The sequence below is a fragment of the Dunckerocampus dactyliophorus genome, chromosome 8, assembly GCF_027744805.1.
Source record: "Dunckerocampus dactyliophorus isolate RoL2022-P2 chromosome 8, RoL_Ddac_1.1, whole genome shotgun sequence".
Classification (NCBI taxonomy): Eukaryota; Metazoa; Chordata; class Actinopteri; order Syngnathiformes; family Syngnathidae; genus Dunckerocampus; species Dunckerocampus dactyliophorus.
This window is the reverse complement of record NC_072826.1, coordinates 26,372,121-26,398,644: the sequence shown is the minus strand read 5'-3', so window position 1 is coordinate 26,398,644 and position 26,524 is coordinate 26,372,121. Positions and strand designations below refer to the sequence as shown.

The following is a 26,524-nucleotide window of genomic DNA, read 5'->3' as shown; positions in this document are numbered from 1 at the left end:
TTGTCTCTCATAACATCGCACCTTGCAAAAGAGAACGCCTTTTTTCTTTAATATTTCAGCTCCATCTTACCGAAATTAAATTATTTTTCGTCATAATAGTATGAGAAATTGCAACCTTTTTTTGTCGTGACTTTTTTTCTTTTAATATTTGGACTTTATTCCTGTAAAATGTCGGCTGATTTCAACTTTTTTTTTCAACTATTTCAACTTTCTTCTCGTAAATGTCCTTCTCGTAATATTCAAACTTTATTCTCATATTAAAGTCTTTCTTTTTTTCTTTGGTTTTGTTGGTTTGTCATAACATTGCACCTTGCAAAGAAGAAAGACTTTTTTCTTTCATATTTCAACTCTGTTATTAAATAAAGATGAGTTTATTCTTGTCAAACTACAACTATTCTCGTGAACTTGCAGGTTATTTTTCTCTTCATATTTTGACTTTATTCTTGTCAAATTACTGCAGATTTTTCCATTGTTGCTTCTTTTTTAGTTTTCTTGTTTATATTATATTTTTCGAACGTGCTGCGGTCCAATAAAAAACAGCCGTGGGCCCCGAATGGCCCCCGGGCTTCACTTTGGACACTGGTGCGGTACGCCATCGTCATGGTTTGGTGCGTACCTGGGATTTAAGGTGGCGGGTGGCTGCAATAACACCAGGGATCCCATTCTTACCTGACGAGAGAAAGATGAGACTCTCCGCTCGGTCTGCAGCCGCGGAATCAATGGTGGTGAATTATTGAAGGGGTGGTACGGATCCACTGGGAGCCACAGAAACAAGGCTTCCTCTCAGAGCTGCCCAAAAGTTGGGAAATCTATCGACGCCCAGGGAGGCGCATCAGATGCGCGGTGATGCAGGTGCCAGGAATAGTTCCGTGGTTCAGAAGCACACCAGCTGACCTCAGGAAGCAAACACGCCCACTTTTTATGCGGTGGAACCTCCAAAGTTGTGCCTCTGAAGCTGAAATTTCCCAATCAGTGAAATAAAACATGAAGAATTTGATCCCAAACATACAGTAGACTTTATTTCCTGTGTGCCATAAATAGAATGCGGCCTCCTTGAAGCGAGTCAGGTCATCTTCTCCAGTCCAAGCTTCCCAAAGGAGGTCTATCATGAGATCAGGAGGTTTCTCATCTGCTTGCTAAATGAGACAAATGGGCCCTGGCTGAGTCGTCGTGTCCTTCATTAAAGGCGGCCATCTTGCCATCCGAGAGAGCGATTTCAATTTCGTTTCAAGTCAGCGTGGCTCCCAGGCTGCTGCTGAACGCTGATGGTCCTCCAGACTTTCCCAAAAGGGCCATCACGGGCTGTGACGGATGGCGTCTTCAGCACGGCGCCTGCCTCTTTTCATGAGATGGATTACTCCGGAAATGACACAACCGACTCAGCAAAGAACTCCGACAATGTGCGAATTATTTCAGCCCCTTTAAGAAACACTGCAAGTATTTGCTGTTTACTTTTATTTCTATGCTGTTTACAAGGCCCAAGGCTGACCAATATCTGATTTCATGCATTGATCATTACCTACTAAGTTACTACACAGTCCAGAGATATCCAAAGTGCGGCCCGGGGGCCGTTTGCGGCCCACAGCTGTTTTTAACTGTCCCGCAGCACATTCGAAAAATTTAATTCAACAAAAAAACTGCAAAAATTGTTTGTTTGTTTTTTACAGTAATTGATTAAAGTAACTAATTAAAGAATAACGTACTATTATGAGGATAGTCATTTTAGTAGCATGGAGAAAAAAATGTTGTTTTTTTTGGCTTTTTTTTAAAGCTGTAATATGACAAACAAATAAAACAAAATAAAGTTGTCATTTTGAGAAAAGTAGGTGGGGGCGAGTTATAATATTATGGGAATAATAAAGTCATAATATTACAAGACAAAAATGTACAAAGATTATTTAAGAAGAAAGATCAAATATTTGGAAAAAAACAACAGCAAAAATGGGACAATCAGCAGTAATTTTACAAGAATTAAGTCTGAGATATTAAGATAAAAAGTTGTAATTTAACAAGAATAAAGTGGTAATATTAGGAGGAAAAATAATGTCATTTTAGTGGCATAAGAAAAAAATATCTATTTATTTCAAGTCATAATTTGAGAAACAAGGAAAACAAAATAAATGTCTCATTTTTAGGAAAATTAAGTTGGCAAAAAAGTTGTCAAGGGAATAAATTCAAAATATTATGGGAAAAAGTCATAATATTATGGAAGACAGTTTCCAAGAAGAAAGTTGAAAATATTGGAAACTTAAAAAAACAAAAACAGCAGAAACAGAAAAACAGCTGTCATTTTACGAGTCATAATATTGAAAGATAAAAGTGGTACGAGAATAAACTGGTGATATTAGGAGGAAAAGTGATGTCATTTTAGTAGGACAGAGTTGAAATATTAAAAACATTTTTTTGAAAAGTTATAATATTATGAGAAACAAAACAAAATAAAAATGATCATTTCAGGAAAATTGGGGAAAAAGTTATATTACACAAATAAACTCAATGTTATGGGAATAAAGTCAAAATATTACAAAAAGAAAATTGACAAAGATTATTGAAGAAGAAAGTTGACATATTTGGGAAAAAAACCCAGCAAAAATGGGAAAAAAAGAGCAAAAAGTGAAGTTGATATTAGTAATGGACTTTTTCACCTACATTATGTGCCTGCTGAGATGCAGTATTTTCTTGAAATATATTTAACTTCGTAGCGTATCTCCATGTGTTGCTTTACAAAATATCTAAGTGCCATCCTTGCATTTTTCACTATGTGGAAAAACCTTTGGACCCCCCTGGTGTCATCTATGACCTGCATGTGTTCATACATTGTGGAGTGGTACTTTGGTTTTTCTTAGGATTGCGTTCCAAAGGGTCCATCTAAAATTGAATCGTATGAAAACCGATATAAACGAGGAATGAAATGGATGGCTTGTATCTTTATCGAAGACTGTTGCTGTGGTGTGTTTCAGAAGGGTCACCATGAACTACGAGAACTGCGACAGTTCCACTTCACCAGCTGGCCCGACCATGGCGTTCCCTGCTACGCCACCGGACTGCTGGGGTTCATACGTCAGGTCAAGTTCCTCAACCCGCCGGACGCCGGGCCCATTGTGGCGCACTGCAGGTAAAAGTCATGCTTGATGAGGCTGTCATCAATATCTATCCATCCATCCATCCATCCATCCATCCATCCATCCTCCTCCGCTTATCCGCGTCCGGGTCGCGCGGGCAGCAGTCTCAGTAGGGAATCCCAGACTTCCCGGTCCCCGGCCACGTCCTCCACCTCCACCAGGAGGACACCAAGGTGTTTCCAGGCCAGCTGTGAGACGTAATCCCTGCAGCGTGTCCTACGTCTGCCCCGGGGCCTCCTCACGCCCGGAACACCTCACCAGGGAGGCGTCCGGGGGGCATCCGAACGAGATGCCCGAGCCACCTCAACTGGCTCCTCTCCATGTGAAGGAGCCAATATGTCTGTTTTTATTTTATTTTTATTTAATGTATGTATGTATTATTATTATTATTATTATAATTATTATTATTATTATTATTATTATTATTATTATTATTATTATTATTATTATTATTATTATTATTATTATTATTATTATTAAATTGGTAGTGATTGTGTCAGCAGCGGGGAGAACTGAGCTTTGACACCCATAAACATACAGTCATATAATATATAATACAATGATACAAATACTTAAATTACTTTGATTGTAAACTGGCGCTATTTTAAAAGATACAATGAAAACGGTATGGCAAACATTGGACAGGCAATGGACACATGTAAATAAACATAAACGTATGACAGGAGACAGCGGGAAAAGTTATGGCAGTCGCTTCCAATTTTCGGGGGCACTGTGATGCTATTTACCTGTATCACACAAACACACACACACACACACACGCACACGCACACACACTCACACTGTTGTAGACTCAACATTAATCACGCAGGTGACAGGTAATCTGCAGAGGCGCTCCCTCCTCTTCCTTTTCCATCTCCTCACCCCTCCTTTCCTGTCTTTCCATCGACGCCTCTTTTTGTTCCTACCTCTCTGACCCCCCCCCCCCCCACACACACACACACACCCTCTCCTTCCATCCATCCATCAACCTCTCATGTGTCTCTCCATCCATCTTTCAGAACATGTTGCCCAAACACTTGACATTTGTTATTAAAGTCTCAATTGTGTGTGACGTGCAGACGGGGGCCCATTTCCGGCCCATTTTCCGTGATAGCCGCTCAAAAATACAAATTCTTTGACACATATGAAGGTTTTTCAAAAAAGTAACACAAAAGTTACTTTCCCTGGTAATTAATTCCCTTTACGAAAGAGCACAGTAATCCTTCGTCACTTCGCCGCTTCGAATTCCGTGTATTTTTATGTATTTTTTGTGCCGAAATGATAAAAATGGATAAGTGGCTCAAAGCAAACTAGAAATATAAGGCATTCAGAAGACTCATTCAAAGACATTGTGATGATATGTAGTGTTCGACACTGGACACTAGGTGTCACTAATGTTACTGTAATGTTGGGTGAGACACAACCACCAGACTTGCTCTTATTTATGTCTTAAAGGACTTAATTTATCTTGTTGTGTCTCCTATATTGGGTAATAAATATAAATATAATGTAAAGGTGACTATAGGGGTGCTATTTCATGTCTAGAGGGCTCTGATAATGTTAAAAACCATATTTACAAGGTTGTAAAATAAATAAGGAATTCTACTTTGCGGAAATTCACTTATCACTGTCGGGTGTGCAACCAATTAACTGCAATAAATCAGGGATTACTGTAGTTTCTTGACTAATTGAAGGACTTTTTGGGGAAAGGAACTGGTAACTATAACGTAATTAGCCAGACACGGTGAGTCACGTGTGTTGTTTGGTGGCGGCAGTGCTGGTGCAGGACGGACAGGCTGCTTCATTGCCGTGGACATCATGCTGGACATGGCGGAGAACGAAGGCGTGGTGGACATTTTCAACTGCATCCGCGAGCTGCGGTCCCAGCGGGTGAACATGGTGCAGACAGAGGTGAGCGTGTGTGTGTGTGTGTTCTTCTAAAGGCATGACTCTCTTGTAGACAAATGATCTAAATCAGGGGTCACCAACGTTTCGTTTCCTCGTTTCATTCAGGTTTTCAGTTAATAATGAAAGAACAGTAGAAAGAAATGCATTCTGAAATACAAAATGTGAGTTGTGGACACCAGCATTTTGTTAATGTTTGGTAAAACAAGCATATTCGCTTTGTTTGGGTTTAAAATAAGCTCTGAAAATAAATGTTACAAAAATGAGTAGCTCTTGGCCATTTTCATTTTGTAAAAGTAGCTCTCACAAGGAAAAACCTTGGTGACCCCTGCTCTAAATATTCAAGCTGGCTGTGCAAAGTTGAGTGTTCATTGATAAGATGTATGGGATGCTTTCTTAGCTTCAGACATGCTTAACAAGTTCCATTAAGGAACATCACGTGGTTACATAATTGCACAATTAAACCAATAGGATTCAAATAATGACACTTGTGCACTTGTGCAGTGTTACGGAAAAGGAAGAAAACAAAAGCAGCAAAAATAAAATATACAGTATATAATATAATAAAATATATATGCATATAAAATATATACAGTGGTGTGAAAAAGTGTTTGCCCCCCCTCCTGATTTATTATTTTATGTGTTTTAGATCATCAAACAAATGCAAATATTAGTCAATGACAACACAACTAAACACAAAATAGAGTTTTTAAATGAAACTTTTTATTATTAAGGGAGGAAAAAAATCCAAGCCTACATGGCCCTGTGTGAAAAAGTGATGGCCCCTAAACCTAATAAGTGGTTGGGCCACCCTTAGCAGCAACAACTGCATTTAAGTGTTTGTGATAACTTGCAATGAGTCTCTTACAGCGCTGGGGAGGAATTTTGGCTCACTCATCTTTGAAGAATTGTTGTAATTTGCCACATTGGAGGGTTTTCCAGCATGAAGCGCCTTTTTAAGGTGATGCCACAGCATCTCAATAGGATTCAGGTCAGGACTTGGACTAGGCCACTCCAAAGTCTTCATTTTGTTTTTCTTCATCCATTCAGAGGTGGACTTGCTGGTGTGTTTTGGATCATTGTCCTGCTGCACAACCCAAGTTGCTTTCAGCTTGAGGTCACCAACAGATGGCCGGACATTCTCCTTCAGGGTTTTTGGTAGTCAGCAGAATTCATGGTTCCATTTGTCACAGCAAGTCTTCCAGGTCCTGGAGCAGCAAAACAGCCCCAGACATCACACTACCACCATCACATTTTACTGTTGGTATGATGTTCTTTCTCTGAAATGAGGCGTTACTTTTACGCTAGATGAAATGGGACACACACCTTCCAAAAAGTTCAACTTTTGTCTCGTCAGACCACAGAGTATTTTCCCAAAGGTCTTGGGGGTCATCAAGATGTTTTCTGGCAAAACTGAGACGAGCCGTAATGTTCTTTTTGCTCAGCAGTCGTTTTCATCTTGGAACTCTGCCATGCAGGCTGTTTTTGCCCAGTGTCTTTCTTATGGTGGAGTGATGAACACTGACCTTAACTGAGGTAAGTGAGGCCTGCACTTCTTTGGATGTTGTTGTGGGGTCTTTTGTGACCTCTTGGGTGAGTCGCTGCGCTCTCGGGTAATTTTGGTTGGCCGGCCACTCCTGTGAAGGTTTACCACTGTTCCATGTTTTCGCAATTTTTTGGATAAAGGCTCTCACTGTGGTTTGCTGCAGTCCCAAAGCTTCAGAAATGGCTTTATAACCTTTTCCAGACTGATAGATCTCAATTAATCTCAGTAAGTTTAATGGGGGGCAATCACTTTGTCACACAGGGCCATGTAGGTTTGGATTTGTTTTCTCCCTTAATAATAAAAAGTTTCATTTAAAAACTGCATTTTGTGTTCAGTTGTGTTGTCATTGACTCATATTTATATGTTTGATGGTCTGAAACATTTAAGTGTGACAAACGTGCAAAAAACTAATCAGGAAGGGGGCAAACACTTTTTCATACCACTGTATAATTTTAAAAATAATATTAAAATTGAATAAAAGTGAAAAAAGCAGGTATAAGTGGTATACAAATTGAGCAATAACATATTGATGATAATAAATAAAATGTGTTTCTTAATATTGTTAAGTGTGGCACAGTTAAATGTGGTATGTCACATGTGTCATCATAACAAAGGTGCGGCCCACCAGATCATTTTATGTGGCCCGCAAAAGTGTCGATAAGTCACTTCATCTTTCCTGTTTTGAAATGAAGTTGTTTTTTCAATTTCGACAGAAAAATTGTACATTGTGCATGCAATTGCATTTTTTTCCTCATCTTTTAATATTATCGAATCCTGCAACAAGGTATTCCAAGCATTTTTTTTGTGTGTTATGAAAGAAAACTACTTGAATATCGGCTTGTTACGTTGACTTATAAAGTCAAAGCAAGTTTTGTCATTATATTTATATTTCATTTATATATTTGATTTATATTTGATTTTGCAGTTTGCGCTCCAAGTACCTTGAATACTCCCCTGCTTCCTTAAGTGGCGTGCTTTCTCGGCAACGTCAGCGTTGATATGAGATATCGTCATCAAACGCAGGCGTATGATTTGTGTGCCAGCATAAATTGAGCTAATCCAAGGCTTTGGCACATTTGTCTCACAATTGAAACCTTTGACTTCACCTCCAGAATGTTCAATCGCTGCGTCACCAACAAATGACAAGTGAAGACTTTTAAAAGTGGGGGAGTGCTTTGTATCACTGCTGGATGCTTCCCTCACTCACAGTAATTCATCTTTTCAAAGGCAGAGGACATGGATGTGCGTGCATGTGCGTGCATGTGCGCGCGTGTGTGTGTGTTACAAGCACAGACAATGGCCTAAGGGGGGAAGTCCCCCTTCCGCCCGTAGGGCCACAATCAAAATTCGGCTCAGCAAACTTGGAACAACAGATGCGTGTGTGCAAAGTGGGCAGCGACATTAGCATGCGGCGTGCGCTCCGCTCGCCGTGGTGCGCTGGTTCGAGCACAAAGAGACCGCTTGATCCCGAGCACGGAAACACTGCACCCGTCCCTTTAATTCTCTGGCAAGCCTGCAAGGGGAGCAAATAATGAAAAAGACGTGTTGAAAAAGACTAATTTTTCACTGCTCTTGACGGACCCTTGATGGCGTCTGTGGGCAAAAACATTTGCATGGATCTGGGGAGCCCAAACTTTTACAAACAGCGAGGGCCAAATAGTGAAAAATGAAAGGATGCAACTTTGAATGCCACTTTGATATTTATCATATTATTATGATTATTTATAAGCAACACATGTAGATGTGCTAAGAAGTTATATACAGTATATTTCAAGAAAACAACTGCATCTCAGCTTTGTCATATACTGGAGGTGAAAAAGCCCATTACTAATATCAATATATTCACTCTTTTTCGTCATTTTTGCAATTGTTTTTATATACTGTATTATAAAAACATATATATTGTAAATATTTCACTTTCTTCTTAAATAATCTTATAATAAATAATAATAATTACATTATTAAATAAATATTAAATAAATATTAAATAATAATTAAATAATATTTTTTTCTTTAATATTTCAACTTCATGCATAAATGACATTATTTTTCATCCTAATATTATAATCTTATTCTTGTAAAATTATAGTTTTTTTTTCTCATAAAATTACAATTTTCTTAATCTCCTAATATTTTGACTTTATTCTTGTAAAATTACTAGTGAGTTTCCCATTTTTGCTGTTGTTTTTTTTCTTCTTAAATAAATGTTTGTAAATTTTCTTACGTATTTTTATTACTTTATTTCCATAGTATAGACTTTATTTCTATAATATTATAACTTTTCCTCAATTTTCCAAAATTTCCAAAAAACATTTTTGTTTGTTTCTCATAACATTATGTCTTTTAAAAAAAACATTTTTTTTCTTTAATATTTCAACAATGACATCATTTTTCTGCATAATATTACAAGTTTATTCCTGTTTTTGCTATTAATAATTTGACTTTATTCTTGTAAAATTCTACCAGTTTTTTCTATTTCAGCTGTTGCTGAGTAAATTTTCTTCTCATAATTATGAATTTAGTCCCAAAATATTTTGGACTTTTTCTCCTAACTTTGTAACTTTTTCCTCAACTTAATTTTCCAGAAATTACAACTTTGTTTTGTTTTGTTTGTATCTCATAGTGCTGTGACTTATAAAAATAACATATTTTTTCATTTATATTTCAACTCTGTGCTACTAAAATGACATTATTTTTCCTCATAAATTGATGATTTTATTCTTTTAAAATGGTGACTTTTTTCCACATTCAAATGCAACTTTTTCTCTTAATATGTAGACTTTATTCTTGTAAAATTGCAGCTGTTTTTGTCCCATTTCTGCTATTTTTTCCCAACGATTTCAGACTTGCCTTTTGTAGATTTTCTTCTCATAATTCTGACTTTATTCTCGTGTTGTTGTTTTTTTTTTTTACTTTATATTTCTTGTAACATTATAACTTAATAACTTAAAATAATAACATCTTACTTCATATTTAATATTAATATTTAAACTTTATGGCATTTTTAGGCATTTCTTGTAAAATTATCGAATTTTACATTTTTGCTGGTACATTTTTGCTGTTTTTAGTTTTCTTGTTAAATTACATTTATAGAATATGTCGCTGGCCGACAAGAAAACATCTTTAAGCCACAAATGGCCCTGGGGCCACACTTTGTACACCCCTCCCTGGTTTGGCTTCTTCATAAAACCACAGCAGACAAAACTGGCTTTTTTGTCACATGGTCACTTGTTGCTAGGCAGAACTCGTGGGGCTCTATCCTAACTGTAACTGTTTTTTCTTGTGTCTACGAAGATTTTTTTTTAAATTTTCTTGTCTTCTGTTTTGCAGGAACAGTACGTGTTCGTCCACGACGCCATCTTGGAGGCGTGCCTGTGCGGCAACACGGCCATCCCCGTGTGTGATTTCCGAGCCATCTACTACAATATCAACAGACTGGATCCTCAGACCAACTCCAGCCAGATCAAAGACGAGTTCCAGGTGAGGTCCTGAGGTCATGGTGTGGGAATGAGGAGAACAGCATCTCTGTCTTTGCCACGGCGACCATACATCGCCGCTCTAATCGTTCATATTTGTGTTGTTGAACACGGACGTTCCTTTTTTTCTGTTAGGACTACTACGCTACGTTTGGGTTAAAAGTGCATTGCTCCTCACACCTGTAGGGGGAGCTGTGGGGTATACGTGTTGAATTTGAGGATGTATAGTATTTTTTTAAATTTAATTAATATATGAAATTAATAAATAATATAATCTAAATAATTTTTTTTATTATTTTTAATTATATATATTATTTTTTTATTATTATACTTTTATTTTTATTTATTTCTTTTTAAATTAGTAACGGTAATGTTTTCATTTATTGCACAAATTATGTTTGTAATTGTAATTATTTTCATATTAATATTTATTATTATTCTTGTTGTTTTATATTTATTTAAAATAAATAACATTTACATGTATTTTAATGATTTCACATATTTTTCAAGAACGATTAGTTAAATAAACATTGAAACTTATTTGTGTATATTGTATGTTTATATTTTAGTTTTGGCCACAAATTTAGGGAGTGACTTAAATTTTTTGCTTCAATAACTGTTTGTTTTATTTTTAAGATGCACACAAACATTTTTCATGATATATTTTTTGGACCGCGACTGTGTACTATTTGTACTGTACTTTGCACTGTACTATTATGTCGGCTTCAGGGACACTGTATACTTCCTTCCATACTTTCCATACTATTTCTTTTCTCCAGACCCTAAATATAGTGACCCCCAGAGTGCGGCCAGAGGACTGCAGTGTAGGTTTGCTACCCAGGAACCACGACAAGAACCGCAGCATGGATGTTCTCTCGGCGGACCGCTGCCTGCCTTTCCTCATCTCTGTGGACGGCGAGAGCTCCAACTACATCAACGCAGCTTTGATGGACGTAAGGATGGATGCAGCTTGTGTGTGTGCGTGTGTGCGTGCTTGCTCATGCACACTCCATCTTGACTCCCCCAGAGCCACAAACAGCCGGCGGCCTTCATCGTTACCCAGCATCCTTTGCCAAACACCATGGGCGACTTCTGGAGGCTGGTGTTTGACTACAACTGCTCGTCCATCGTCATGCTCAACGAGATGGACGCCGCACAGGTGCAAGACATGCACGCACACACGCCCACACTTCCTGCTTTTGGCCAACTGGTTCTCCCCCTTAGGTGTACTCACACCAGCCCAACTGCATCACGGCTGCACGCCAGCAAAGTCTGGCAAAGTGGTCTGCAACTTTTAGCATGAAAAGAGCCTTTTGGGTCAGAATAAACAAAACACCCTTATTTCCAAAATGGATATGCGTTTACATAAAATACAAATTAGTTATTTTGAAAACAATTTTTAAAACAATGTGTCCTTTTTTTAATCGCTGCCTCGGTTCTTTAATATTTCAACTTTATGCTAGTAAAATGACAGTATTTGTTCTCATAATAGTACGACGATATCTTGTAAAATGACAGCCTTTTCTCGTTAAATTACAGCATTTTTGCCCTAATATTTGGACGTTATTCTTGTAAAATTACTGCTGATTTTTCCATTTTTGCTCTTGCTCTTTTTTTTTTTTTTAACAAATTTACATAAAATCCAGTTTAGTTATTATCAAAACAATATATTTTTGAAAAGTGTCTTTTTTTGTCATTGCTTTTGTTCTTTTAATATTTCAACTTGATGCTACTAAAATGACATTATTTTTTTCTCGATATCTTGTAAAATTACAACTTTTTATTTATTATTTAAATTACAAATTTGCCCTTACTATTTTGGACTTTATTCTTGCTAAATTACTGCTGATTTTTCAATTTCTGCTGTTTTTTTATTTTCCAAATTGACATAAAATGCAATTTAGTAGTTATAGTTATTCATTATGTTAAAAAGTTTAATGTAATTAATTAATAGATAATACAGTAAATAATTAATTATTTAAAATAATTCAATAAAGACATGTAGAATTGATGTATATTGTTGTAAAAAATACATGCTAAATTTAATCAATTACATTAAAGATAGAACATTTATTTATTTATTGTATAATCTATGTATATCATACATATTAAAGTTGTTAATATGAAAATAGATAATATAAAAAGTTTTTTTTAAATAATTATGCATAATATATTGTATGCTTTTTTTTTTCCTGTGTCCACACTTTAGACTCTGTACAAGATCCTCAAATTCAACAAATGCATCATTTAAATACAATAGAAAGCCTCAACATAATCTAAAAGTCATGCTCGCTCACCAGCCACGACGTGTGCGTGTAATATAGATGTGTCATTTAATGAATGCCATCTCTCCTCTTGTAAGTAAGGCGTGACAGCCGGCCCCTGGCACACAAGAAATAATCAGAACGACTGGAAAAAAAGACTGGAAATATTCCACAAAAATCAGGGAAATTGCAGTCAAATGTGTTGATGTGAAGGACAGGGAATGTTGTCATAAAAGTCACTAAGACTCGGCTCCTCCTCAGTTATGTATGCAGTACTGGCCGGAGAAAAGCTCCTGCTGCTACGGACCCATTCAGGTGGAATTCATCTCAGCAGACATCGATGATGACATCATCAATCGCATCTTCAGGATCTGCAACATGGCCAGGGTACGCACGCTATTCTTAACCGCCTTTGTTTCTTTCCCGCATATACTGTATATTTGTCACGCAGTGTCGCAGCCAAGCTAAGTGAGTCTCCGGAGGACACCCTCCCTTCGACCCCCCTCGTCCTCTTCCGTCCCCCTCGTCTCATTGTCCACACGATCAATAAAGCTAGCACTCTGGCGGCGCCCTGTTGTCGGCAGACTCCGGTGTGGCCTCGTCTACCTGAACCCCCCCCCCATAACCACGCTCATTCTCGCTGGTCGCACACATCGCCAGCTGAGCGTGAAATAGTTGGAATCATGGCCCCCACGCCCGGCACTAAGCCATCAGGTGCAGAGAGAGAGGCTCCGTGCAATCCCCACAGGAAGCGGAGAAGCTTTAGAAACGTTTGTCTTTGTGCGTCAACTCCGGCGACGGCAAATCGGCCTGACAGCGGCGTCGGAGTTTTTCTATTTCAGGGCGACGGATGCCAAGGTGCCTCGGGCCCCGTCGAGCCAAAAGTGCCATGAAATTGAATGAAAGGTTTCCCAAAGAAAAGACATTTAGTGCGAGAACAACATGAAAAATGACTCATTTCAGTCAGCGGCAAATAGGACGATTCCCTCTGGCATCGCTTTGACATTTTTACCCAGGAAGCCCCGCCCTCTCCTTCTTCCGCCAGCGCTGTGACGCAACAATGCTGATGATGATTTTATATGTACTTTTTACATCTCAAAGCAATCAATTGATAATTGATCATTCATATTAAGTAGCGTTTGACAACAAGAAAGCCCAGTTGAATGGGGTACAAATCTTCTGTCGAAACTGACAGAACAAATACATTTAGCAAGAAAGATTGTCTTTTTACTAAAATACTTAATATGAATATATAAAACATGTAAATAAGTAACTATAAGATTTTAATATTTAAAAATAATGCTAAAAATAATAACATAATAACAAAAAAAATACTAAAAATAATTTTAAAAATAATGTTTGTGTCGTTTTGATTTTAAAATAATTTTTTGTATTTTTTTACTTAATGCACATAAATAATAATAATAATACATTTTTGAAAATACATAAATATTTTTTTAAATAAGACTAAAGTTAATTAAATGAGATTTTAAAAAATAATACTAAAATAACATTTAAATATGATTTTTTTCATTTATTTATGTTTGAATTATGTTTTACTTAATTTAATATAAATATATTTTAAAACATTAAAAATCTACATAAATAATAGTAATAAAATAAAATACATAAATATTTCAAAAATAATTTTAAAAAAGGAAATAACATTAAAAAATAATACTAAAATAAAATGAAATAATACAAAAATAATTATCTGTGATTTTTTTTTAATTTTGACTTAATATAGTATGACTATATTTAAAAAAAAATTTACATGTATGTAAATAATAGGAATAAATGTAAAATATATTATTATAGTAAAAATAAAAAAAGAAAATACAATATTTAAAAGTGTCCTTTTTATGTGCATTATAACCATAATATGGCGGGCTGAATCTGGCTGCATCTGGTCGTAGGATTAGCATCTTTCATGCAAAAAATGTTTCAAAGTATGTCTTTGAAGGTTTCTGTATGTACTCTGTATGTGGTTGTTGTTTTGAATGTTGACGACGTTAGGTCTGCGTTTCAGCAGGTATGCGTTGGTCTTTTGGGACGTGTGCTTCTTTTGCAATCAATCATTTTCCAGGCGATGGATGAAGGATGTTTGGCCTCCGAGGTTGAGTTTGTAACGTCGGCCTCATCTCTCCTCAGCCACAAGACGGCTATCGCCTGGTGCAGCACTTCCAGTTCATCGGTTGGCCGGCCTACAGGGACACGCCCCTCTCCAAGCGCTCCATCCTGCAGCTGGTCAGGCGGCTGGCCAAGTGGCAAGAGCAGTACGACGGCGGAGACGGGAGGACCGTCGTGCACTGCCTGTAAGTCCCAGTGAAACATGTGGCCTGTCATTCCACTGTACGTGACGTAGAACTATATGGAAACATGTGGAGTTGAACCCCTTAGCATGGTGGTTCCCAAACTTTGACACCATGTACATATACATATGTTATACGTCATTGAAAAGCTTATTTCATGGAGATTCTACTGATATACATCAATCCAGGATGCAATTATAACTGCAGGGACACACAACACTAATGTTAGACCCGTTGCAGAGATAAAACTCACCTTTGAAGTCCCAGAGTATTCCAACTGCAAGTACATCTCCAACTAAAAAATGGCATAACTCAAAGACTGTGCAGCTCCCATTGTGTTTTCCAGTCCACGCCACCAAATTAGTTATATTGAAGGCACATTTTTTCCAAAGAAAATGTTAAAATATTTCTTTTGTATTCAAACTCATCTTCCTCAGTCAGGAGCGCTTCGACAGATTCTGTCTTTGGGGGATAAAATGCAGCTTTTAGCTTTCAAAGGAGCCCAAATCCACCTCTGCTCCAAATGGTTCAAGGAAAGCTTTACATTTACTTAGAGTATGACCAAAGTATGACCTTTTTTTTTAGCCAATTTAGCCAAAAAGTTGCGGAATGCTGAGAGGTTGAAGAGTTTATTTTGTAGAAAGTTTGACACTTGGCTCTGTGGGAGGTTGTAATGTTGAAAGGTTTGTTCCAGTTGGAAAAAGTAGCATCACTCGCTGAACACAAAGCACTTAGAGACCTTTGGCTGAGAACTACAAGAGAATGCTTGCCTTGCGTGGCCTACAGACTCACTGAATGACAAAATGAAAACCCAAAAAAATCCATTTATGAGTCTCAGGTAACCTCAAGGTAAGACTTTGAAGTAGTTTGTAAGGAAAAGGATGGATGTGTATCAGGGCCGCGTGGTGGCCTCGCAGTTAGGAGATTGAAGTAGTCTCTGTATGGAGTTGGCATGTTTTGCTCCGCCGAGGGGCGTCTAGGGTGAGGACTCCTGGCAGACATATCTCCCTTTAAGGAATTTGACCTCCATTGGGGGGGTTTATTTGTCCCTTGTGAACTTCTCATAAAGTTGCAAGCAGCGTTGAAAGGGCCGTCGCACCACTCTGGCTTCAAGGGCTTCAAGGGGGTGTCCACCCCTGCGCGTGTGAGGGTTTTTTCTTGTGTCCAGATTCCTCCCACATCCACAATTCCACATTTTCCAGGCCAAAAATTCCCATTTCTCACCCCATTGAAACCATTACAGCATCAAAACATAATTAAGCATTTACACACGATGCCTACATTGATGACCTTCCCTAGTTGGCTTGATAATCAAACCATTCCAGCATCAAAATGTTCAGCTCATTCTGGAGGCAGTGGCTATCTAGCAACACATTCCAGGAAATTCCCACATTTTCCACAGTTCTTCATTTTCCACCACAACATTCCCATTGAAGATGAATAAACATTTTTTTTCAACATTTCTCACATTTCTCAGTCGATTGAAACCAATCCAACATGAAAACATTCAGCTCCTTCAGGACCACTTCCACTTCTCAAACTGCACACTTTTCCCAACCTTTCACATTTTCCAGCCCATAAATTCCCATTTCCGAACCCATTTCAACATCAAAACATCCAAGCTAACCATTTTCTACGTCCCCAAAATTCCCACTTTTCCCGTAACTCCACATTTTATGTATTTGCATTTTAGTTCAGCATCAACTCTTCAGCAATTTCTACACAAACTACCTTCAAGTTAGCTTGACCATCAACCCATTCCAACATCGACATATTCAGCTCATTCCAGGACCACTTCCACTTTCCAAGAATTCCCAGAATTCCACATTTTCCAGGCCAAATATTCCCATTTCTCAACCCATTCAAACCACTCCGGCATCAAAGCATTCGAGCTGACCATTTTCCACATCCCAAATATTCACACATTTTCCGCATGTTCACCCGCAGTTTGGACACAAGCTCCCTTCTCTAGTTACCTTGATAACATTCTAGTCACTTTCCAGCAAGTAGTTATTTCCATCTTATCTTGGAATCAGCCTTTGAGGCTAAAAACTAACAAGCTAAACAAACCAAAGCAGTCTATTAGTTGGACGTGTGCACGGTCATGAATAAAACATCTCAAATCAATAGCTGCACTTTATTAGACAAAAGCTTCAGTTTGTTTTCGGACATTCAAAGAGTCGACAGCCACCGGCTCTGACTAATTACATATCGTCTGCAATTTGTTTGTCCAATCAGAGCGCGTGTTCACAGAGTGGGAAAGGACTCGCGCACAGCCACATCTCGCCTCTCGCAAATTGCTTTAAAGGCCGTCATGAAAGTGTGTTGAAAGTGTTCTCACCTCCAGCGCCACCGCAGACAATTCTGAGATGCTGCGTCTCGTCTCTCAAGATCGCTGTCTGTTTTTGAGCGGTGAACTTCAGACCCGACGTAGATGGTTTAATAACAAACCTCTCCTCTCCGCAGCACGGGCGGCGGGCGTTCGGGAACCTTCTGTGCCATCTGCAGCATCAACGAGATGATCCAGCAGCAGAACATCGTGGACGTGTTCCACACCGTCAAAACCCTGAGGAACAACAAGACCAACATGGTGGAGACCATGGTGAGGAGGAGTTCTTTATTCGCCAAAATAGCCAACAAAAACAAAACAAAAAGTCACGAACACCAGTTCATGCGGTAAAAAAAATGCTGAAAAGTAAGCTAGATGTTTTTTCTCTTGCCAGGAACAATACAAGTTCTGCTATGAGGTGGCTCTGGAGGCCCTCAGCTCCTTCTGATTGGAGCGTCGCTGATGTGCCATCAAGGCAACATGCGGACGCACAACAAAACACAAAACAAAGCTTTGCGTTGACGGACGCCAACCTGTCAGGATGCGTGCGTCTGCGTTGGCTTCCGTCACGTTGAAGGACGTGTACAAAGGAAGAAAAGAAGATGAGACGTTCATGAAAGCTTTTTCGGCTTTGTGTGGCTGCAGGCTGTCATGTGATTATTGTACAGTCTTTGACTTTTTAGATTATTCTACGCCTTGAATGTTGTCTCCCTCGACATGCTGGATGCACACCTGCACACACATGTGGCCTTGACTCCGCCCCCTGCCCGCATTTCAAAGGACTTGTAGGGCGGAGTCACGTGCAACAGCAGCAAACCCCGCCTCTTTAAACCTGAGCATCCTTGTGGGTCAGGAGAGAGGAGAACGCAGTAAGAAAATACATACAGGCTCCAGTTTGCTAAAGGGCGGAGCTAGACACACTGCTGTCCACTGATTGGCTGCCAAAGATGAATAAGAGAGCTGAGTTAGCTTTGTATTCTTTTTGGTCAACGGTCAAGAAGACAGAAGAGCTTAAGGACCACCTCATGCTGCCTCTATCAGAAGAGAAGGGCGAGAGTGCAGGTTTGAACGTTGTTGCAAACGTAGACGGTTGGACGAGTGGACATGCTGGTGTGCATCCACCCTCGCTGTAAATAAGAAGACAACCACAGTCAAACAGTCATCCCGTCCTTTCTTTATGATCTTGTTGCATTCTGTCCACGTTGTCCAAACGTTGGGATGTTTCTTTTCTTTGGTTTCAGCTGTGCTTGGACGCGCATGCGGAAGAAGAATACGCCAAATGGGAGAAATGATTTCTTGTGTCCATCATTCATGTTGTGGCCTACGAGACCATCAACACTTGTCTTTGTTCTCCTCACAGAAGGACAAGGAGCATCCTCTTACGTTCTTTGTTGTTTGTTACGTCTATGTACATCACACTGCTTTATTTATTTATTGTTTTTTATTTTAATATTTTTCTTATTCTTTTTTTTATTTTGCATAATGCAACTTTTTTTAACGTTTTAGCAAAGTGTTGATCCTTCTTTGGTTGGTTGATTTTGGGTCCAGACAGGCCCAGGCTGGTGAGGCCTCCACTTGAGCTGCTTTTGGCTTTTGTTTGGTTTTTGTCTTGAATTTGTACATTTGTTTTGGATAATTCCAAGATGATTTGTCCAGCAGAGTGTTTAGATTGACATTGGTTGTTTAGTTGTTTGAAATGTGGTTAATAATAAAATAAAATAAAATAAAGGGACCAAAATGCTGAATGTTTGACCTCATTAAATCTTCTACCGTGTGATGTCATCAAAAATCTAATATTTGCTCATTTTAGCTGAAGCCAAGTAGAATATTTTGGCTGTACCTAATATTTTGGCACTGGTGTGGCCAAATATGTGCCTAATAATTTGGTTTCAGGTGTCTAATGTTTTGAGTGTGCCTAATATTTTGGCCAAATGTGTATTTAATATAAGTCCTGGGTTCGAATCTCCGTTGGGGCATCTCTGTGTGGAGTTTGCATGTTCTCGCCGTGCGTGCGTGGCTTTTCTCTTGGTGCTCCGGCTTCCTCCCACATTCCAGAAAAACATGCATGTTAGGCTAATTGGCGACCAAAAATTGTCCATAGGTATGAATGTGAGTGTGAATATATGTTTGTCTATATGTGCCCTGTGATTGGCTAGCGACCAGTCCAGGGTGTACCCCTTCTCGCACCCAAAGGCAGCTGGGATAGGCTCCAGCACACCCCCGCAACACTAATGTTTTGAGTGTACCTACTATTTTTGGCCAGATGTGTACATAGTTTTGGGGTGTACCTAATATTTTGGCACATATATACCTTATAATGCGGTCAAATGTGTTCCTAATATTTTGGCCTCGGGTGCCCCTAATGTTTTGAATGCTTTGTAAAAAAAAAAAAAAAAAAATCACTTTTCAAAAACATGGCCATTATAAAACGTTGAGATAAAATACACTTTGCTGTGAAAGTTCAACAATAATCAAAAATAAGAAGCCAAAAAAAATGTTTTTTTTCAAAGAAAGGCTAGTTCGTCACAAATGTTAAAGCACATGATGATTGTATGCAAATGTGCAAAGTCAAGGAGACCTTTGCTTGTTCTGGCTTGCATGTGGAATTTGAACGCATCACGAAGAGAAAATCCTGCAATCCTTCAAATTTAAAAATAAAAAGAAAGAAAAAGTCACCACAAGCAGCCTGATCTGTTTCCGTTGCCAATCAATCAGTGGGTGATAAACGGAGAGAAGCCGACGCTTCATCCTTTATTTAGCTGCTTGCTTCCCACAGGAGCTCATTAATATTCATGCGCCTGCATTAGCATGCGCACAAGGACACTGCCTGTACTTTGGCACTTTGACCGTTCATCAGGAACACGGCGGCGCTCCCGGGAGGGAAGACGTCCGTCAGCTCGGCTTTGGGCCGTCGTGATGCTCGCTAACTCCATGACAGCTTTCTGCTTTTTCACCCTGTCAGGATTATTAACACCGGTGGTCGAAAAGCTCCGCTGCTGTGATTGGATGAAGCCAAGCATCTTTTTAAGCATGCCTGACAGTTTAGAGTAGGGCACTCAAACTCGTGGCTACGTTAACTCTAATCACTTCTTACAAAACAAATGCCGCAAGGCATGCTGGGAGGCTGGAAGCATTCTATTTTTACATTTATCCTTAGTAAATTCAATTTTCTCTTTATGTTTAGACATTACACCGGAGCAGGAGACAACACACAAACAGAGTTATTTTTCCATCACTCGCTGGCGGCGTGAATCAAAGCGTTAGCGGGCCTGTTAGCGCGCAGACGAGCATTTTGTACTCATCAAACGGCAAAAAACGAGAAGGTCCCGCCAAGAAGCAGCGGGATAAAAAGCGGCGCTCGGCGCCGCCGTGACTTCACAGGGAATTTTAGATGACTCCCAACGCAACCAGCGCTGCGGCGCCTTTTTAAACTTTTGCGCCATGACGCTGAAGGCAAGCACAGAGGCAGAAAATTGACACTAATTAGCTGCACAAGACAATGAAAAATATGACAAACACTTCTTGATATGATACAGTGACGATAACCCAATTCCCACTGATATTTTACCTGGGTTCTGGCGTTTCACACCGACTTTTGGGCTTTGCCGTGGAAGCAATTTTGGCCTCAGCATGACGCCCATGAAACACAAATGCTAGCATGCTAGCAACCTGCTGGAGCAGTTCTTGCTTCACATGATAGTTGCTAAAGTGCTAAATATCAATGTGATATACAAAATGCTAACATGCTAAAGACGAAGGGTTGCCAACACGGTACTGTGTGTGTTGGTGCATGACAAAGCTTCGAAAGCTATGCAAGTTATGCTTCACCAGTGGTAGGAAGCTTCCAGTGTCCAATAAGGCAGTAACATTTTGTCCATTAATATCTGTCTTATTATGATGCACGCTTCCCTCCTGATCTCCACTGCTCTCAGGTCAGTGTGCAAGCAAGCGCTGGTGACCTTAGCTTTGCGGATGGGACACACGGAAGCTATATGGCCTGGCTGCTGACAGTGATAGCAAATGACGTCCTTACCGGCTGCTCGTTGCGTTGTGGCAATGTTGGAGTACCTGGCATTTGCTGGTTGGAGGTGGCTGGGTTGCAGGACGGTGTGATGCACTGGATCACACTGGAGAAGCGAGCTGCTGGTCCACGTTGAGGTACTGCATGGCCAGTTTCACCCAGGTCCGGTGATTGTCTCATCCACTTCCTCTTTGGTGTGCTGCTCCGGGCATATCCACCGCTGATAAAGGCCCTTCAGGCGGTGATAGGCAGTCTCGGTGAGGCTCTCACCAGAAGGTACAGTCGAGGCCCAGAACTGTTGTCTGTATGTCACAGTAGATATGTTGAATTTGACTAGCAACGCTGCCTTCAGGTCTGGATAGCAGTGTGCTCTGTCCTCATCCATGGCTGTGTTTGCTTCCAGCGCCCTCCCAGACAGGAGCGGAACTAATCTGCAGACCCACTCACTCTCTGGCCATCTTCATGTTTTAGCAATACGCTCAAAACACAACAAATAGTTCTCAATGTCCTCCCCTGTCTGGCACGGGGAAATCTAGCGCTCATTGTAATGGCCCCATTCTGGTCTGGGTGGCTCTTCCTTGGGTAAAGAAGACACCTCAAATGGCCGCCATTTGGCAAATTTTTATGTGCTGGTGTCGGCAGGCCCGTCCTGGGACTGCTTGCAGTCCTGAGGTTCACATCAGGTCACGCAGGAGTCGGGAACTGTGGTGCAGGTTGAGGTGGAAGTGAGGCTCTGAGGCCTCTGAGTGCCAACTGCAGGTTGTTTTTGGGTCTTCATTAATTTCCCGCTGTCTGCTTGCGGTTTCGGGGAGCGCAGCCCTGTGGGTTGTTGGAACGTGCCCGTTATCTTCTTCCTGTGACTTGCCATCCCACCACTGCCACCGCTGGATTCTACTGCAAGCTCCTCGGAACAGGGAGGAAAACAATGGTCATTTTCAGGGTGTTTATTGCGCTTTTTTGTGCAAAAAATGTGAAAAAAAATCCAAAATAGCAAGTGCAAAGTACAGTATTAAAAAAAAATTCACAGCAAAGAAACACATGAAGCAACGTGTTCTTGTAGTGTAATGCACACTTCCAAATCTACTCCACTCTCAACTCGGAAGCGGAAGTGCGCCGTTGAGGATGCCGTAAGAGGTCTCTGGTGACGTGTCCTATGTTGGACTCTGGATGCCAGCTACACGCTACAGTACGTTTGAATGCTCATGTTTTTTGTTGGAACCATAAATGAGTGTCATGTTGTGATGGAAATTTCAGCTCTTTTTAGAGAGCCAATTCTTTTGGCTCGGCTCACAGAAAAGAGCCAGCTCTTTCGGCTCCAAAGTGGGTCTGCAGATTTTATTGTTGTCGTAAATTTATTCATTTTATTAAACTTATTACCAAATTATGTGTATTGTGTAAAACGATTTACTTTTGTAAAAAAAACACAAATGTTTATTATTTAAATTGATTTATTTAAACTTCAGTGAACAGCTACAAAATACAATATAATGATATATTATAAAAGACCCATCTCAATAGACAAATTAGGTCAAATCTCTTCATGCAAATTTCTCACAAATGAATCGGCTCTAAGAGCACCACAGCGTGTTCGACCCTGCTCCCCCCCCACTCTGTGTGGACACAGAGACGCTGCCACACATCTTGACCGATGACATTTTCCGTTAGCAGAACAAAAGGAAAAAAATCGTCTCCCGATTGGCTACCAATGACGCGAACCGGCTCCTGTCGTTCATTTCAAAGAGCCAGAGCCGAGTCGTTCGCAACCAACCTAGTGTCAGGTATCAATTTATTGCCATCCCTACGTGAGTAATGGTGTCACCTTGGCCACCCAGGTGAAAAATGTCTGGCTCCATGTATGTATGCATGTATGTGGTGCAATGTGTGCGTGTATGTGTCACCCGCAGCCGATGACGGAGCCACTCCGTCGCAGACACCAAGATGGCAGCCTTTTTTTTATTTGTGTGATGCGATTTTTATACGATTTGACTCGAACCTGAATTGAATTTTATGCATACTTACATGCGCCAAACAAACAAAAAACAAAATGTGTGTTTATGCTAATGAAACAACTTAGACACACTACAGCGTTTTGAGGACAAGACATAATTATTAAAATGACACTTTGAAAAAAGTGAGCTAACATTACTGCTAAGTTAGCACGTACCTCTTGAAGGTGGTAGCCACTTGTAGCTTCCCCAAAACAGCCCCATTGCTTCTTTTTTTTTTAAAGACTTGGAATCTGAAGACCAGAACCTAGGTGGATAACTCCAACTTGTTAGCTAGCCAGCCGAGTGGCGGCAAAGGGTGTAAACAAAGATGGCAGAAAAGTGAAACGAAATGAGTTTGACAGGTGGGGCGATCAGACACAGCCTGTCACAAGCTGTTGGAATACGTTGACATTTCACAAACTATTTTTGATTCTCACAGTAAAGTGGGTCCCTTTTCAACTCAATACGGGACAATTCTGTTTTTCGAGGGATGGTTAGCAACCCTATAAGATGGTAGCCAGAAAAATAGGCGACCGAATTAATTATGGGAGAATCTCAACTAAATGTAACACTAACACCTAGCATGCTAGCATTGTGTGTATGGACTGTACTGTACATGTATCAACACACACAGTACATACAAACATACAGTACATACAAACATACAGTACATACAAACATACAGTACATACAAGCATACAGTACATACAAACATACAGTACACACAGTCATACAGTACACACAGTCATACAGTACATACAAGCATACAGTACATACAAACATACAGTACATACAAACATACAGTACACACAGTCATACAGTACACACAGTCATACAGTACATACAAACATACAGTACGTACAAGCATACAGTACACACAGTCATACATACATACGTCAACACCCAGGAAACCGGAAGTCAGCTACATAGCCCATCTTTCATGTCATCAGCGGTTGAAAAATGTTAACATAAAACACATTTTTACAGTTTTACATACATAAAACAATTACAAATGCATATAAATGAGGAATGAAAGGGATAAATGAACATTAAAGGTTACTTTGACCTTCATTGAAGATTTGTATTATTCTTGATGTGAGCGTTCCCAAAGACACGGCAGCGAGACACACGGACACCGTGTTCCTGTTTTGCCACAAATTGTTCAGTTCAGTGTTTTTCACCTTCTTTATCAAAATGGTGGCACTTGAAAGTTTCCTTGGATCCATTTTGTTGTATTGAGGTGAGAAACACTATTGAATTCAAGAAATAACTCAAACAGGAAGAGGGTGTTCGTGTGGTGTCTCGCTGCCACATTGTGTCTTTGGGAACATTCTCATCAGGAATCACATCTCCAGTGAAGGTAAAAGCAACTTTACATGATCATTTATCTCTTTCATTCATCATTTATTTGCATTGGGAATTGTTTTCTACATGTAAAACTGGAACTGTAAAACTATAAAAATGTGTTTTGTATGCTCGTCATTGTGTCACAAGATCTCGCGAGATGAAAACGTGATGAGATTTCTCGTTTGGAGAAAAACTGTCTCGCGAGAACAGGGTAGCCGGAAGCCAATCAGAATACGGCATTGCTACTATGAATTGCTACTATGGATGATGAATAAAAATAATATGGAAGTGGAAGTGTGCTAGGCATCAGCAAGTGACGTGTGGATCTTTTTTCCATCGGAGTCCAAGCAGAGGCTGTAGTAATTTTACATTTGATCAAAGTTACTTAATATTTATCAGAACAAAACGCGTAGATGTACGGACTTGTCTGCAACCTTAACTCTTTCAATGCCAAAGATGTCTATTGACGTCTTTTCGAAAAGTAACGCTGACTGCCAAAGACGTCTATTGACGTGTTGTGCTTTTTTTGCGGGAGCTACGAATCAAAGTCTTATTCATCTTGTGTGTGAATTTCTGACTTGCAGGCAATTTATTCCTGTCCCAGTAGGGGGCAACAGTTGTCTTTTCCTCCAACCAACAGCGACAGATTGTCTATGAAGAAGACGGATTGTGGGTTGCGAGAGGAAAAGGGCGAAACACATGCGGAAATCGAGCGGACACAAAAAATACAGGCAGCTAACACTTTCACAGAGCATGTCTGGCGGTGGATCTGCCTTTAGTAGTGACGCGATAGCGGAAGATAGAGGTGACATGGGTGATGATGGTGACCTAGACACAAATGCAGTTGACAATGGCAGCCGAAGCAACAAGCTAGTGGCTAGCGTTACTGAGCCATGTGGCACGACACTGGAAGCAATTCAGAGTTGGGTGACTCAGGACCCGACCCTTGATTCTTCTGACGAGTGGCTGCCGTCTGGATCGGACAGCAGCAGGGCTTCATCCCCACATCCAGGAGACCCCACCGTCACTCTGCTTGAATTTTCTTCTCTGCAGAAAAAGCTCGTTTCTCTGTTTTTCTGCCAATATCTAAAGACCCAAAAAGGCTAGAAACATTTTTTTTTCTGATGAATGAAGAAGATCTAAAGTCTAAATCTTTAGATAGGTTCAATGTTTTTGTTGTCCTAAAACTCAATATTCTGTGGGTCTTGAAAGTTCAGCAAAAATGCCCAAAAACTGTCAGTGTGGAGCTCTCTGCTCTGAACATGGCTGGCAGTCAATGGGTTAATCATCTTATCATTAATCGCCATCAACATGAATAATATGGCAGCACCGGGTCTGCTCACAGCAGGTGTCCAGTGCACCGTGGCGGCCACAGGAGTTGGCTCCCTATGCTCTATACTCCTAACCTCAGACGGTGTACTGTGACGACCATAACTCCGCTTCACAACACACCTCATACGTAGAGCAGATCCGCGCATTAAACGTGAAAGACAAAAAGTGTTTATTGCGTGATGCATTTATTTGGTAAATAAATACAAGCAGTCAACAAAGGTGAAGTATGCGCTGCACAAGATCTTCACAATGCAACCCAACAGAGACAAGGCAGACACACTCCTCCTTCACCTGGCAGCACCTCGTCTTGCTGGCAAAACACACATTGGGGGCCAAAGAGTGGCGCAGGGGCCATCTGTGGAACTTGGCTCATTGCAGAAATAAAATAAGAGCATAACAACTGACAGTCTAACTTGCCTGTGAGAAAATACACGTCCCAAACGCCAATTCCGCAACTTTGGTCAAAGATGGCACAATAGCAGTGGTTGATTTGATCTAAAAAATGTAGACAATAATATTGTTCAGCATCAATTTGTGGGCCAATAAATATTTCAAAAGGCACCTGCATGGTTTTGTGACTCAGTTAAATAAAAAAAAATTTGTTTGTCCCGTCATATTTTTTAATTGTACTTAATGTTAAAATCTGGTCTCGTCTCATGGACCCAATCTTGTGCATCGTCACGGCTTGTGAGTTGGGTATCTCATGACATCCTTAGTGGTTTTCTGGAATGGATTAATTGGATGTACATTATTTCTTACGGGAAAAATTTATTCTGTTCTTCTGGAGCAAATTAATGACACTAACCAAGGTTCCACTGTACTCTAGTACCCCTCTAGTCCCCAGAAAGAAAGTAAATGAAAAGTGGAAAAGGTTATAAAGCC

General features: G+C 39.9%; 1 protein-coding gene across 11 annotated transcripts in view; it reads left to right on the top strand.

The window, feature by feature from the left end:
• ptprt (protein tyrosine phosphatase receptor type T) overlaps positions 1-18,699 on the top strand; it is a 230,476-nt gene extending 211,777 nt beyond the window's left edge. For all 11 annotated transcript variants that reach the window (XM_054784610.1, XM_054784608.1, XM_054784609.1 and 8 more), the window contains 9 exons: positions 2,961-3,115; positions 4,898-5,033; positions 9,904-10,053; positions 10,829-11,002; positions 11,077-11,208; positions 12,575-12,700; positions 14,465-14,628; positions 17,092-17,227; positions 17,349-18,699. In XM_054784610.1, coding sequence (XP_054640585.1) covers positions 2,961-3,115; positions 4,898-5,033; positions 9,904-10,053; positions 10,829-11,002; positions 11,077-11,208; positions 12,575-12,700; positions 14,465-14,628; positions 17,092-17,227; positions 17,349-17,402 — 1,227 coding nt within the window. In that variant the 3' untranslated portion in view covers positions 17,403-18,699. The remainder of the gene's footprint in view (positions 1-2,960; positions 3,116-4,897; positions 5,034-9,903; positions 10,054-10,828; positions 11,003-11,076; positions 11,209-12,574; positions 12,701-14,464; positions 14,629-17,091; positions 17,228-17,348) is intronic.
• The last annotated feature ends 7,825 nt before the right edge of the window (positions 18,700-26,524 follow it).